General features: G+C 47.6%; 1 protein-coding gene across 1 annotated transcript in view; it reads right to left on the reverse strand.

Annotated features, from left to right (window-relative positions):
• Positions 1-1,692: 1,692 nt before the first annotated feature.
• Positions 1,693-14,792, reverse strand: part of ZNF185 (zinc finger protein 185 with LIM domain) — a 43,170-nt gene continuing 30,070 nt past the window's right edge. Inside the window, exons 19-33 of the mRNA XM_082771114.1 lie at positions 14,556-14,654; positions 13,779-13,877; positions 13,169-13,276; positions 12,414-12,509; positions 11,049-11,129; positions 10,718-10,819; positions 10,106-10,264; positions 8,681-8,794; positions 8,315-8,410; positions 7,074-7,175; positions 5,922-5,990; positions 4,331-4,411; positions 3,869-3,971; positions 3,225-3,323; positions 1,693-2,500 (exon numbers count right to left, since the gene is read on the reverse strand). Of these exons, the coding sequence (XP_082627240.1) occupies positions 3,225-3,323; positions 3,869-3,971; positions 4,331-4,411; positions 5,922-5,990; positions 7,074-7,175; positions 8,315-8,410; positions 8,681-8,794; positions 10,106-10,264; positions 10,718-10,819; positions 11,049-11,129; positions 12,414-12,509; positions 13,169-13,276; positions 13,779-13,877; positions 14,556-14,654 (1,408 nt within the window). The 3' untranslated portion in view covers positions 1,693-2,500. The remainder of the gene's footprint in view (positions 2,501-3,224; positions 3,324-3,868; positions 3,972-4,330; positions 4,412-5,921; positions 5,991-7,073; positions 7,176-8,314; positions 8,411-8,680; positions 8,795-10,105; positions 10,265-10,717; positions 10,820-11,048; positions 11,130-12,413; positions 12,510-13,168; positions 13,277-13,778; positions 13,878-14,555; positions 14,655-14,792) is intronic.

Below are 14,792 nucleotides of genomic sequence, written 5' to 3' on the forward strand. Positions count from 1 at the left end.
CAGCGTTTGCGGACAAATAAAATGCTTTTGGATTCGTGTCTTTAACTCGTTTCACTTCGTTTCTTTTGTGTGTGGGAGAGGGGTGGTTGCGATTTTTCAAGAAGGTAATAAAAGCGGTATTATTTTTAGAATAAGCGGGTGGCTCGTTTTGGGTGACGCGTCTTTTTTTTTCTGAGGGGGGATGGCGTTAGGGGATCTGTGACGGGTTTTGTGACAGGGGGAGGGCAGCTCTCTCCATATAGACCAGATAATAATTATATTATTATTATTGGTTGGAAAATACCCCCCAGGATCATAAGGTGGGTGAAGGCTGGGCAGTACCGCTGAGAGCAGCCACTACGGCAGAAAAAAAAAAATCACCCAGCTCTTTTTATTGCACTTCAAATGGTTTCGTGTGGACCAAGGCTCCTTTTTGCCCAGGCAGCAGCCAATTTTTGTGTGTGTGACTTATCGGCTGATAAATTGGCTGAGCCTGACCCAGCCCAGCCCCTCACGCCGTGGTGATTCTCAGTGTCCCCCCCTCCAGTAAAGCAGTGAGTTTAGGGTCATGGCCTCAGGCCACTGAGAAGAAAAACAAAAGAAAAAAACCTCACTGAGCTCTGTTATATGGTGACACAAGTAAGCAGGCTGCAGGTGAGCGGTGAACGTTTATTAGAGCTGTGTGCTGGAAGTTAAACAATTGCTACGAGGAAAATACAGCGATGAAAAGATGATCCGAAATACAGAGGGGGCAAATCCTGCTCCCCAGAAGGCCACGCACCCCCAGGAGCTCCGGCGTGGGGGAATATGTTATTTCTGCAATTCATCTTCTCAAAGTAATTATATACCTTTAATTATAGGCCGTGGTTTGTGGAAGTGAGCTGCTTGGGGAAATCAGATGCTTTGTGATGCTCTTCTGTTCAGAAAGTATCATTTTCTATAACAGGGGTAGCCAAAATCCACTGATATTTTTGATAATCTCATGCCTGTGCGCCCACCACGATGTGTAATGGGGTTGGGGAGGGTTGTTGGGGTCCCTGTTGTACCATGCACTCAGGATGGAGCAGCCCCAGTCCCTGTACGATACAACTTTATGGGCTCGCCCTGAAGCTTGCCAGTAGCAGAGCTGTTACTGGTTGCAACTGGAGTTCCCCTCATGGAGTGCTTTTAAGGTTATGCCTACACTTTACTCAAATAAATGGTAGTGGCCTAAAAACAAAACAAAACAAAACAAAACAAAAAAACACACCACTATGTAGCACTGGTGCTGTAAAAACCCTAACGTGCTAAGCTTTTGCATGCATGCCAGCTTCCATCACTAAAAGCATGAAGAATTACCTGTCTAACAATAGTCTGCTTCAGAGCTTTTGCCATGACCGGTTGGTGTGTAAGAGCTGCTACAGAACTGATCTGTGTGCTTTGCAGATACTCCTAATGCTTTCAAAGAAAGAAACAGTAACTCCACGGACAGATTCGGAGGTGTAGTTTAAGGCACAGAGGCTGACTTTCAATTTTCTCACCCTCTCAACATCTGAATTAAGGGCTAAAATTATGCATTTCTGACGTTTAGTATGTACAGCACCTGCTAGAAGTTCATTTTTGTGAGCGAGCATTTGAGATGTAAATAACTTAGAGCAATAAAAGAGGCAACACAGCAAGCCTTTGCAAGGTGGAGGAAAATTCAGATTTCAGTCAAGCAGCGTTCCTTGTCAGGGGAGCCAATTGAGACACTGATTCTCTGGCACATTTTGTATGGCCATTGGACACCTACCATCAGAGGCCAAGTTAACACTCTTTCACCTGGTAGTTTATCTTCCCAAACAGACAGCAGACACACATGCTGCTGGAGGAATCCACTAGGGAGTAGGCAGGAAAGGGAAATTAAAGCTGACACACAATTAGAGTAAAGTGAGTCTGCAAGTGCTCCTGAAAGCCCATGGAAAGCAAATGGAAATCAGGCAGAAGCTATTTCTAGGCAGAATTTGGGGGTGAAAGAAGCAGAAATAGGCTTTTGCTATGAGCTAAATTCAAACCCTCCCAAGAATCCAAATCTAGTATTTAACAGTTCTCGGATCTGCTTGCTTTGTGCCAGCTGACACGCACTAAGCTGCAGCCTGATTGCAGAAATGAAAAAAAAAAAAAATCAGAAAAGGTTTCTTGCAATTAGCTTACATAGATCTAAGGAGCTCTGCCTGATTTCCAGCACAGGAGCACTCTGGAATCTTAATGAAGTTAAAGACAGGTGGAGGGGCTCAGCACCTTTGGAAAATCAGCCCACTTATCTTTTGTAGGTGACACTGCCTTATCTTGTTAACATTGGCACTTGTCTCGCGTGCAGCTGACAGCATAAGCTAGCGGATGTTAAACTCATTCATTGTGATGAGGCAGTGAGAGGGAAAATAACTTGAGGAAGGGGGAGCAGGAATTCTGCTATCTTAGCCATTCAGGAGCTGGTAGATGTTTTCAGATACGTGCTGCTGAGGACTTTTTCACTGGCTGCCTTCTCCAGCTTTGCAAAACCCTGCAAGCAAATAAAGAGACGGTGAGCACAGGAGCTGAGCAGCACACAAAACGCTGCGCTACGGAGGTCAGTGGAGCAGACGAACATGCAGGAAGGGGATGAAAAAAGCCAGCCAGTCACATCACGTTAAGGGATGAACAAAGCAGCCATGGATGCGGTGAGGCAGGTGCCCCTTTCCCTCCCACTCTCCATCACAAGGCAGAGGAAGGAAAAGAGACACCTTTTCATGGTCTCAGCGCAGCGGCAGGGTTTCTGATTGCCACTGTGGCAACTCCCACCTCATCCAGGTCATCAGACAAAACAAAATTATATCCGGTCTAATTCCTCATCGCTCTGCCAACCTGGGAGGGGTTCACCTCAAAGGAACGTTACATAAAACAGGTTAGCCCAGGACAGGAGGGGGAACTCACAACCCACTCTCAGAGAGTACTCTTATCCCCTAAGGGATATTTCTGTCATCATTCCAGCCAGTCTTCCACTTTCCTCCCCCAAGTGAGGCTAACACAGCCTGTCTGTCATGTTATGACCCCAGATTCTGGCTCTGAAACCTCTGGGGCCAGCTGGAGCATGTTTCCAGCTACTTCTGCAACTAGGGTCATTACTTCCCACTAAAAACCCACAGGAAAACCCAGTAATTATGAGGGTTAAATGCTCTTCACTCATTAAACAGTCCATAAGCTCTCTCATCGAGTCATTTATGCTGACACCGAAAAGGGGCACTCACCTAGAAGAGTTTCTCGTAGCACTTGTCACAGTGGACAATGTCCCGGTGGATGAATATTTTATCCAGAAGATCTCCCATCGCCTTGTGGCAAATTCCACACTGCCAAAGGGAAGACAAGGTGGTTGGACGGTGACCAAAGCACCACGCGTTAATGGCAGTATGAAGGGGGCAGAGAAATGAACAGCATCTGAACCTTTTTACGAAGTGTGAAGAGGCCAAAGCAGTGACCTTTGAGACTAAACTTTCCTACAACAGACAATTGCCGCTGCAGGCTTCCTCCACTCACACCCACCGTTTCCACGGTCTTCACCTGTAAACTTTGCAAAGTTTGCAAGGTTCAGCAAGCCCTGCACTGGGGAACAAAGGCCACAAAGCACCAAGTCTCCTCACGTCCCTGTGGCAAAGACCATGCTGCTATTCTACCAGATGACAATGAAGAATCCTCCTTGTTCTGATACGCATTCATTTAAGGAGATGAAAAACTTCTGGGGACTGCATCATTTCTTGTTTCAACGTGGATGCAAGCATTTAGCACAGCTTCTATACTCTACACGAAGTTTGAGGACAAAATTTGTGGAATTCCTCCTCCCACCACCCCATTTCACAGCAGCACGTCGAAGGTGGTCAGCAGAAAGGCTTCTTACCCTGAAGCAGTATTCGTGGCAGTAGATGTTAAGATGCTCTATGATGATCTTAGGGCAGTCTCGGATCTCACGGCTGCAGTAAGTACAAACAGGTTCACTGGACCTGTGAAGGAACAGAAAAGTGAATTCCTGCACCGTGGTGCCTCTGTAACACAACAGTTTTCAGTCCCATTGCCGGCAGCAGCAGTTTCTTACTCAACACCAGCACTGCTCTGCACCAGATACCTGCTTCCACACGTGGTTGTGCCAAGTGACAGCACAGAGGGGCATGGAATAGCCCAGGGATGCAGAGACCAGAACAGAGCTCTAACTAAATATTTCATTTTCTGAAGATCATTTAAACTTCTATTATTTATTATTATGCTATTATTTCACCGCTCGCATACCTGTATTCTAAAAAACTCAAAGTTATTTCTGTTTAACAGCTTGCTGAAGCCCCCATGCAGCCCCAAACTGTCCTACCTCTGTGGAGGGGCGCTGGACAGGTAGCTGTGGTGGCTGTAGGCTGCTCTCTCTGGATCAGTCAAATCTACAAGGCTGCCACTGGAGACAGAAGGAGATGTCAGCACTTGACAATGATACAGGGGAAGAGCATTGCAGACGGAACCCTTAATCATTAACCTAAAGCCCTAACTGCAACGTCCCAGCTGCCTGTTCCTTGGCCAGGACAGTCCTTGCTAGGGAGAGCCGAAAAAACATTTCACTAGCAAGGAGATCCTCGGTGACTGGCAGAGCTGGGCTGTCAGCAGAGATATTTCCACCTCTGCTGCAGATTCTGCGTGGGGGTGGCTGTACCCTGCTCCCAGACACGTACCACAATCACGGGAGGGCCAGAAGCCACGGTGCTGCTCTCAGAGGTCCCAGGAAGTTTGCACGGAATGGAAACCTCCAGGGGCAGGCCAAAAGGGCAGCAAAGAGCTGGTGTCCTGAGCACCCATGTCACAGCACTGAACAACGTGTCTGCCTGCTGCTGTCACCGCAGCAAGAGGCAGGATGTGGGCAACGTGGCCGGGAAACCAGGGCACTTACCCTGAAACAAGGCCCCTTTGAGCCTGAGGCCAAGGGAGGTGGCACAAGCAGAGAGCAGCCTGTGGAAAAAAGGAGGAAAATCCCTCCTCTGGGACGTTTCCAGCCACGTGCTGCCACCCACTTGCTCCTCGCCAGCCAGGAAAAGGCGAGAAACATCCCTAAGTCTCACCTCGCTGAGCGTTCCCCCTCTGCCTTCTGCTTGCCTGTGGTTTTTTAGGCTGAGCAGCGAGGTGCTTATCTCTGGCTGCTGAGATCTGCTTTTGCAGACCGGTGGGAAAGGCGAGAGATTTCTGGAGTCTGTCATCAGCCCCCACAGCAGTGCCAGCACAGCACCGGGGGGAGAATAAACGTCAGCAGGGAGGCAGCGAACTGGGTGCTAACTGGCTGCCACATCAGTGCAAGCAGGATGTGCCTACAGCCAAATTCTGCTCTCGGCCACCTTGGTGTCAGTCCGGAGTAGCTTAATTTAGTTACGTGCGAGCAGAATGGAAGACTGAAGATTTTAGCTTCAGAGTGGCACCTCTCCACCTTTTCTAACTTATAAAGTCTCTTCTGAGAGAGAACCCACAAGCTCCACATTTCCTCACCACTTCCAACCTTTTTATTTGTGTGCGCCAACGTGCGGCGGAGCCTGGCAGTGCCAAACATGCAGCCTGGGGAACTGCAGCAAAGCGTTTTGACCCCATCACCCACCTCAGGGCTGATCCAGAGGGGCAAATTAACCCTTCCCCAAGGTGGTGTCGGACACAGGTCCTCCTGTCACTGCAGTGGGACCAGGCAGCAGCGTGCAGCATTGTGGGGGGACCTCTCTGGGTCCCCAAAACTACTGCTGCCTTCGCAAAACTCTTTGCCCACCCAGTGCAATAATCCCTCCAGGGCTAATTAGCTCGGGCACGGTGCCACGCTGACTCAGTGCTAATGGATCCAGCTCGGGAGCTTGCTTGGTGTGTTAGCCAGCAGAGCTGCACGCTGTTGCTTTGCACACGTAACCAGACACACGGCTGTCTCTGGACACTCCTCTTACCTGCCATAGCGCGGGGAGGCCGACAGCTCGCTGCTGTTCACGTACTCCTTCACAAAGAGGACCCCTTTTCTAGAAGCAGATAGAAGCAGAACGAGAAGCATTTGCATTAGAAAAGGCTGCGACTAATGAGAGACAGCACAAGGGACCACATGTGTGCACTTGGACACGTAACGTGTGTGTGAAAAGGCACAGTGAGCTGCTGTTGTTCTCGAATAAATACTGCGTATCAAGCGTCCCTGCTAAACAACACCTAATATGCCCCTCTAATTAACCCACCAAAACAAATCAAGTTAATTAGAAAGAATGGGATGGATAATACAACTCTTTCATCCAGTTATCCCCTGTTTTGCAGGGATAAGTCTTTTTCAAATCGTGTCAGGATTATGCACACAATGCGTATTTACAGAGCTTGTGGTTCTGTCCTTTAACATTAAAGCCCTACTGGCACAGCACTACTTACAGTGACTGTTTTGTCACTGGAATATCTCCAGAGCTCTCATGCATTATAAATTGCTACCAGTCTGTCTGTGGGATGTTTTTTTCTTGCAGAGATGACCTTTCTTGCATATTTCTCCCTCTTTAACATTCTGATTTCAAAACGACGTGCCCCCATCTGTCCATCTGTCTAGAGCTCTGTCACAGAGCGAGGGGAGACACCGTGCCCACCGGCTCTCTTCCCAGAGCCATGAAATGAACTAATCAGCCTCTTTCTCCATGGTTCATTTTCGTCGCTGCCTTTAAGCTATGATTAAGCTAAGCCATGTCACAGCTAAGGAAAGAAAAGATTTTTAATTTATTTTTTTTTAAACTTAGCATAAACACTTTCCATGTGTCTGTTTCAGACCGGCGTACTTAGGTGCAACAAGCAGGCTGTGGCAAGACCAGGAGGACCCAAACATTGCCTATCATGCTGACCTCTCACTCATTTGAAACACCTCCCCAGATTGTGCAAATCTGTGCAGCACTTTCCATCTTTGAGATGGAGCACATGCAAATTACAAACCCCACCACAGCAAGGTCTGCGCTCCTCGCTAAAAAAGCCTGACAAACATCCAGAGGCCCAGCAGCAAAGCCTGGCTCATCTCCACCAAACAGGACGGCTGCCTGCAAACCCTGCAGCCTGGAGGACCGTGACCACCCCTTGCTCCTCACCCGGCAGAGCTGGCATCAGGCTGGTACCCGGAGGCCACGGGGCTGTTGTAGGGTAAGGTGCCCATCGGAGCGCACATCCTCTCGCTCGAACTCGAGAGAAGCCTGGCGAGAGAGGGAAAAGTCTGTGAGCACTGGAAAAGTGAGCCATAACATGATCCAAGCTGGCAGGCAAGAAAAGACCTACAACTACCGTCAGGAGGGTGATTTGGGAAGGAATTAAAACCCTTAAGCACTCAGATGAATTCATCTTTACTGCAGATCAAAGAGGCTCCTTCCTCTTTTTATACCTGCCACGTATCAGTAATTCTTATCTGTAGAAGTGATTTGGAAAACGTTCATTTATGGGGCCATGGGAGAAAAGATCAAACAAGATCTTCCAATAAGCACAAACCGTAAGTGAATCACATAGACTGAATGGAAGCAGCTGTACAAAGAAACAGCCCGTGGCATATTGCTGGAGGGGAGGAGAAGGGGACATACGGGCCAAGGTCCAACATAACTGTCCCCAGCTTAATCATTTCAAAAGCTGGAGCATGGAAGGTGCAAAAATCATGGCTAAAAGAATGTCTTCAGAAAACAGCTCTGCCTATCCCCTCAGCAACGAGACCTGTTAAATCTGCCTGGAAGGGATGAAGCTGGTCTTGCCTGAAGCTATCCAAGGATCTCGTGCCTCCTGCTCACACCCACAAGACATTCCCCCTTTACAGATCCAACACTGAGACCCACATTGGTGCCTCCACACAGTGTCAGGAAGCACTTGGATGGACTGACATCACCAAAAAGGACTCTAGAAAGCTTTCCACAAGAGGTACCCTCCTACCCCTTCCAACAGTCTTGTTCTGGGCCCAGTTTAGTCATTTAATCATTGGCTTTCTGGAGATAGCGTTCTTCTCTCTTGACATTTCTTTTTGATTTTAGCACTCTTCTTTTTCTGTAGGCTCTGCAAAGGCTGATTTCTGGTTAAAGGAGAATAGCCAGAAACCAGCCATTCAATCTCCTTTCAATCTGTTCTGGCACCCTCATGGCAAAATCTCCAGAGGCCAGAGACGGATGTATCACAGACCCTGTGCTAGGTAGCTTTTGCTAGGAACCGTTTAAGAGAAGTTCTGCGCCTTCAGATCACACATGCACTCCCCGGAAATTTTTCTTCTCTCTTTCAGCTCTTGGCTTTACTTCCTAGCTCCTCTTCCACAGCAGCGTCATGGAGGTTTCCATCACAAGCATCGAGACCACCCATTTACCTGGTGCTGTTATAGTTTGAGCTGTCCATGTAGAACGGCACCCTGTGGCTTCTCGGGGAAATGGACACGGTGGTGTCTCTGGGAAGGGAGTGGTAGCTATGAAAGGAAGTGATACAATCTCAAGCAATGAACTTGAGCACGTGAGGGATTCTCACAAGCGGCAAGAACCTTGGATGAACGCCTCCCTGCTTGGCGTTGAAATCACCCATGCACCACAGCCATCCATGCAAAGAGAAACTCACTGAGCATGCTTTGACCCAGGGAATTAAGAAGAAGTAGATCAGGACTCTCCAGATACCGAGTAAACCTATCAGTGGGGATGTTCTTTGGGTCAAGAAGTCTGGATCCCACTGTTTGACTCCTTACCTTGGAGCTGTGGGGTTAAATTCACAGTGCCCCCTGGCAATAGCACTGTCATATCTGCTGCTCCTGGGGCTGCTTCTCCCGTCATAAACTCTCCCTTCATAATCCGGGATAGGCCTGGCAAGGAAGCACAAAGCCCTGATTACATTGTACCAGGAACCACTGGAGCCCCCACACTGGCTAACTAATACTTTGTCTCAGCAGTCTCTGCCACGATGTATTCTCCTTTTGCTATGCCTGCTTCACCCACGCTGGTTTTGCAGCTGTAGCATGCGTACAAAGCTCTGAGCCTAGGAAAGCTTACTCAAAATCTAACAACTGAGAGTAAAGCTGAAGCAGTTCATAAATGGATGCATTGTGAATTTTGCTTCCCCTCCCAGTACTCTCCAAAACCACCACTGCACCACCTGCAAGCATGAGCTGCTGACCAGCTGGCCTGCCTGGCTATCAGACCTGCACATTTTCACTTCTCCAGGACAGAACTTATTTATCAGCGTGGCTTTAACATGCAGACAGAGCTCAGGCTTTTTCAGTAGGAAAAATGAGCTTACAGCTTATGGTCATTCTTCTCTTACAAGCACTCTGGGGCACAGATTATGTTTATATTGTGTATTAGCACTCTGATCCTGATTATAGCTTCAGGCAACTGTATAACTTAACGTTAAACAATGCTGAAAAACACTGCAAATCAATGCTGCATTAAAAAGTAAGAGGGACAGGCTAAGCTCATCATAAGACGAGAAAAATCCCGCTTTGGGCAAGACAAGCACTTGGTCTGTGATATAAACCCCAGGGCAGAACGAAGCATGCATTTGCTGCACTGCAGAGAGACGTGTCAGCACCACACAGTGCCAGGGGTAATGACAGGCTACAAAGTACAACAAAGGTCTATCCCATTTTTCTAGTCCTAGTCCACAAATGCCTCAAATGCAAAGAAGAGCTGTGTTACACCGGCTCTCTGAGAAATGCTAAAAGAGATGAAAGGGCAAATTCAGATTGCATGAATGTAGACACGTGTAGTTTTAAGTGTGCAACTTGTCGTGTCACTTGTGTCACTGAGGGACATGAGAAATGAAAAACAGATCGCTCCTCAATCTCTGCATCTAGAGAGGAAAAGCAGATGTGGTCTCTACAAATCTGTCAGGTGTCCAGGCGCCATGTATGTGGTCTGAACACAGCCTGCTGAGAATTCTCCAGTGTTACAGACCAATTACCAGATCTCCAGAATCCCACCTCCAACCGTTTTGATCCAAAAAGGAGCTTTGTTGCACGTGCTGTGGGAGCTGGCCTGGTTGCTTTCTTTGGGAACAAAATCCTGTTCTCACCTCTTGATGCAACGATCACATAACCTGAACCGGGGCTCCTTTCAAATACATGTAATGTGCCAGCAGCTGTCACGCTTTCTGCATCTCACCCCCAAACCCTTACCTTCTGGTGCTGAATACTTGGCTGTCTGCGTAGGAGGGTATCCTGTGGCTAGGTGCTGGCATGCTGGTGTTAAAAGGCTGCCGGTCCATGTACAGTGGCATGGGATGCTGGGTCTCATACGCACTGAGAGCGCTCTCTTTCGAGCTGAAGTTAGACCTGCTAAAGAAATAAAGCCAATGCCTATTTGCTACAACCAGCTCACACGTGCGGTCAGTTTGCAGAGGTTGTATCACACCCCTCTCTGCTGGCAGTAAGGAAAACCTGGGACACCGTGCTGTTAATAGGTTCTTAAATTTAGGGAAAATGGCAGAGGGCTGCATATTCCCTCTGTGCATGAGCTGAATTCCCAGCATAATGGATGGCTGTGAGATTCAGCAGTGTTCTAAACTAATTTGATAACTGAAATTAAATCTGAACAAGCATATTTAGGTGCAACCCTAGACCTAATATTCCCTTTATCATTCTCCTTGTCACTTCCATTTAATTAGCGTACCCAGGAGACATTTACATAGGTCCAGGATTTCAGCCAGGGCTATATCAAGAAGCAGAAATGGCAAAGGATGAGGATTCGAAAGCTGCTGATGAGCTCTCGAGGGGAAAGTCCCGCTGTACCTGGCCGCCATCGGGTTAAAGTCATTGTGTCTCCAGGCCCCAGGGCTCTCATGGCGACTATCCGTGGTGAGAGGGGGTTGCTCCTCATACCCTGGCGTGGTCCTGGTCAGGGAGGAAAAAGCCTGTTAGCAGCTTGAGTGCTTTTGTCAGTGCCTACCCACCGTGGAGAGTAAAAGCAACAGTAGCATGATTATGTTGGTTTCAGAACTCAGCTTGCTCTGTTTTCACTAGCCAAGAAGCAAGCATTTGTAACGCCTTTGAGCGGGGAGCTAGGAGAACACAAGATGTGCAAGGCAGCAGTGAAGACAGGCCTGGTTCCCTGGCTGTGTACCTTTCCCAGCATGGGTCAGATTCATTTGCACATGGCATCTCTGGAGCAGTGAGGCTGCTTTCTCTCGGTAGGGAGCTGGGCCTGCCAAGACAGAAGGCTCTTACACTCTGCAGAAGTACCACCGAGCACAGAATTGTTGTAGGATGTAGAAGCAACCTCTAGAGAATCTCCTGCCTCCAGAAAAGTACAGTATTCCTCTACTTTTTTATTGAAAGATGCCAGATAATTCACAACCATATCGGGGGGAGAGAGGGGAAGGAAGAGAGAAAATACAGATCACTTCAAAAATAAGGCTGAAAGAAAAATGTGGCTCCTGATGTTCATCAGTTCTCTCCTTCTCTTCCCAAACATGGCAGTTAATTCACCTAACAGCGCTAAACCATGATGATTTACCCAGTACCTCTCTGCAAGATTTCAGACTGCTAAGCTGGCCTCATGGGGGTACCATCTCGGAAGCACACCCAACATATTTCTTCAACCATTGCACAGCAACCCTGGATTTGCACTTGTCTACATTAGTCTAGGGAGAAGTTCTTTCACATTTTCTGTTTTTGCATGTTTGTGCTTATTAACCTCTCTGCAAATACTGATACACTGCAAAAAAAAAAAAAAAAAAAAAAAATCTCAAAACTAGCACGGATTCCTGCAGCAAAACTGCATTTAATTAGACTCTAAGAGACTATTACTCAACATGCTTTCAAAGATCCAACCCTGAAATGTTACATCTGATGAAAGAGGAGGCAGCCCTTACCCCGTGCTTGCTATTATTTGAGGGTTTCCCTTCACCAGTGTTACTTTGATCCCTGCAATTTCACCAAGTGGATAAGCCAAAAAACAAATGGTACAGTCACCCAAATGAAAGCAAGATCAAATTAATTTGATTCTTTTATAACAATGGTAGGTATCTTAAATCCTTACTTCTAGCAAAATACTAGCGATCACTAACTACAGAATCCCATTCAGGTTGGGATGTTCTGAGAAAATGCCTAAAGATGACACATCTGTCCAAAAGCTCAGACTAAAGATCAATTTACTGAGCCACAGACGTTGTTTGTATGTATGGTCCCAGCTTGTGGCAAAGGCAAAGCAGTTTGCTTTCGCTTAGCCCACAGTGAGAGGGTTGAGAGGAATCACCTAGGTCACACCACTTGCTTCTGACTCAGGTTAAGGACACGCAGAGGGACAGGTACAGTATTTCAGGTGGATGTGCAGAGACACGGACATCCCCTTGATAAAACGTCCCACACATGCTAGAACCTAAATGTGTCTCAGTCCCTACTCCAGAACCACCTGTAGTAAATTAACTCCCCACATTCTCTCGTGTTCATTCTCGTATAGAATAAGCAATTCTATCGCTTCTCTTGCCTTCTTGAAGCAACTTCTTCACCCTGCACATAGGGCGATACTCCCTCGTTATTGTCTGTGCTCCTGCTGGTGCAGTCCTGGGAGTATGGCACGCACCTGGGGGAGCAGAACAGTCTGGTTTACAAGTTGATTCAGAGACGGGTTACTCACTAAAACACATACACGAGGAAGCGCAGTTCAGCCAAGATCCTCAACCCTTTGTCTTTAGGGGCAAAACACAGACAAAAGCAAAGAAATCACACAAAATCCACCAAGCCCTTCCATTTGGCCATTTATCCACGCCCTGTTTTGCATGAGGCAAGCTGAAGGCACTGAGGCAGCCCCCACAAACCCAGCAGAGGCACAGGTCAGTGGGAAGGACAGTGGTGCTGTGCCAGGGCGACCAGAGTGCAGCCTGAGACCTGACACTGCCTGTGCGAGTCTGGAAACGAGCCCCAGCATTACCCCAGGGGCAGGCAGCTTATTGGCACGTGTCTCTAGAGGCAGTCTCTGCTTCCAAATTTAAGGTCTAGACAGCAGGTCCTGGTAATCCAGCTGGACGTTGTTTGATGCCTCCAGCTAATTAGCAGGTTTTCTCCCAGGCTTTGATACAAAACCACAGTAAGAAGGTCAACAATTAGGAGCAATGCTAGCATCAGGCACACAAGGGGAGCCTGGAAGATGACTTTCATCAAAAAGCATATGCGGGGGAAGACACAAAAGGAATTAACTCTTGTCCGAAAGGAAAAGGGTGGTGGGGAGGGGTAATTCCTTACACTGCTATACTCAGGTCATGGTCAGCATGTTCATTTGACTTGGGAGGCTCTGGGTGGACATCAGGAGGTTCTTGTCCCTTCTCAGCATGGTGGTTTGAGTCAGAAAACCTAAAAGAAAAATCTGTGCTTAAGACAGTAAAGAAAAAATAGGCTGGGGTGGGTAGACATCTATTCTCTAGACAGGAACCCATAAGGCATGGAGCAGGACACGCCATTTCCTTGGCCAGAGCCATTCCAAACTGCCCTGGGACCAAAACTGTTGGGAATTATGTACAAAAAAAAAAAAAAAAAAAAAAACAACATAACTTTCAGGAGCACAGCTAGAGGCCTTTCAGATGAGATTGTCACAGAAGAAAAACATCAGTCACAGGAGAAGGCACTCATGCCAGAGTTCCTCAGCCTGAGAGATGCATCTAACACCTGGACACCCTCATGTATGATTTTGCAGTGTTCATAAATGTTTGGATAGTGCTTCCTGTTCGGAAGTCCTCACTCGTGGGTGCAAGGCAGAGAAGCAGCTCTGTGCTCTCAGTTACACTGAGAACACAATAAGACTCACAAGAAGTACAAAGCAAAGAGATACTTTGGGCTAGTTCTAACAGGTATTTACCGTTCTTGGAGCAACTCTGGTTTATGATCATCTGAGGTCCGTGTGCTCTCGTGCTCCCTGTCTCTAGGGACATTCCCCTCTTTGAAATCTTGGGAGGACCTGGAAAAGGAAGAGAAGGCCCACTCGTGGATATCAGACATAAAAACCTGCTCATTTCAATGCACATTGACAAGTGAAAAAGTCACAAGGCTTTGGTGGAAGCAGCTAAGCTGTAACCAGCACAAGAAGCGCTGACTGCTGAAGCTTATCTGCTTGGAATTCAACAGGTGGGCCAAGCAGCAACATCTCCATTGGCTGGAATTAGCTCCTCAAAATACCAGTCCAAATCGCATTTTCTCTAGACAAGAATATTGCTTTCTAGCATGGAAGTAGACCACCAGGTTACCAGATTATGTTACTCCCAGGAGTGTGTTGTGTCCCTGCTCTAAGCACCTCGCCCCAGCTGTCAAACCACCTCAGCTCACGTCTGGCTATGTCCTAGGCTTCTCCTTGCAGAAGACAAAGGAGAAGAGGATGATGCACACTCACATCCTACTGGGAAGAACCTGGGAGAAGTTAAATGCATTTGCTGCAGGGTTTGAGCCTCGAGGGAACACCATAAGACATTTGATACTTCAGTGGATAGCAGACAGAGAAGTGGTTTATTGCTGCTTGGACAAACAGCCCTTATGCTGTTGTTCTTGGGCTTGATATTTCCTGTGGAATCAGGACCTCTGAGTTTTCAACAAAGAGAAGGAACACATTAACAAACATGAGGTTAGCACCCCAGATCCTTACATCACTTCATTCCAGTCAGGCTTGCTGTACGCTGGGACTGTGGGACTCGTGTATTTGCCCTCTTGTGTGCTGCTTCCCTCCTCGTAGCTCAGGACAGATCTGGTAAGCAAAGAAAGATCTGGTAAGCTCCTGCCAAGCTGTACTATTCAGTGCCCTGCACCAGGGTCTCTCCCCAGGGACCACACTTAGGCTACAGCTGCATTTCAACGTGCTCCCCTTTCAGCTGACCCTTCAGCT

This window comes from Aythya marila, assembly GCF_965140915.1.
Source record: "Aythya marila genome assembly, chromosome: 13".
Lineage (NCBI taxonomy): Eukaryota > Metazoa > Chordata > Aves > Anseriformes > Anatidae > Aythya > Aythya marila.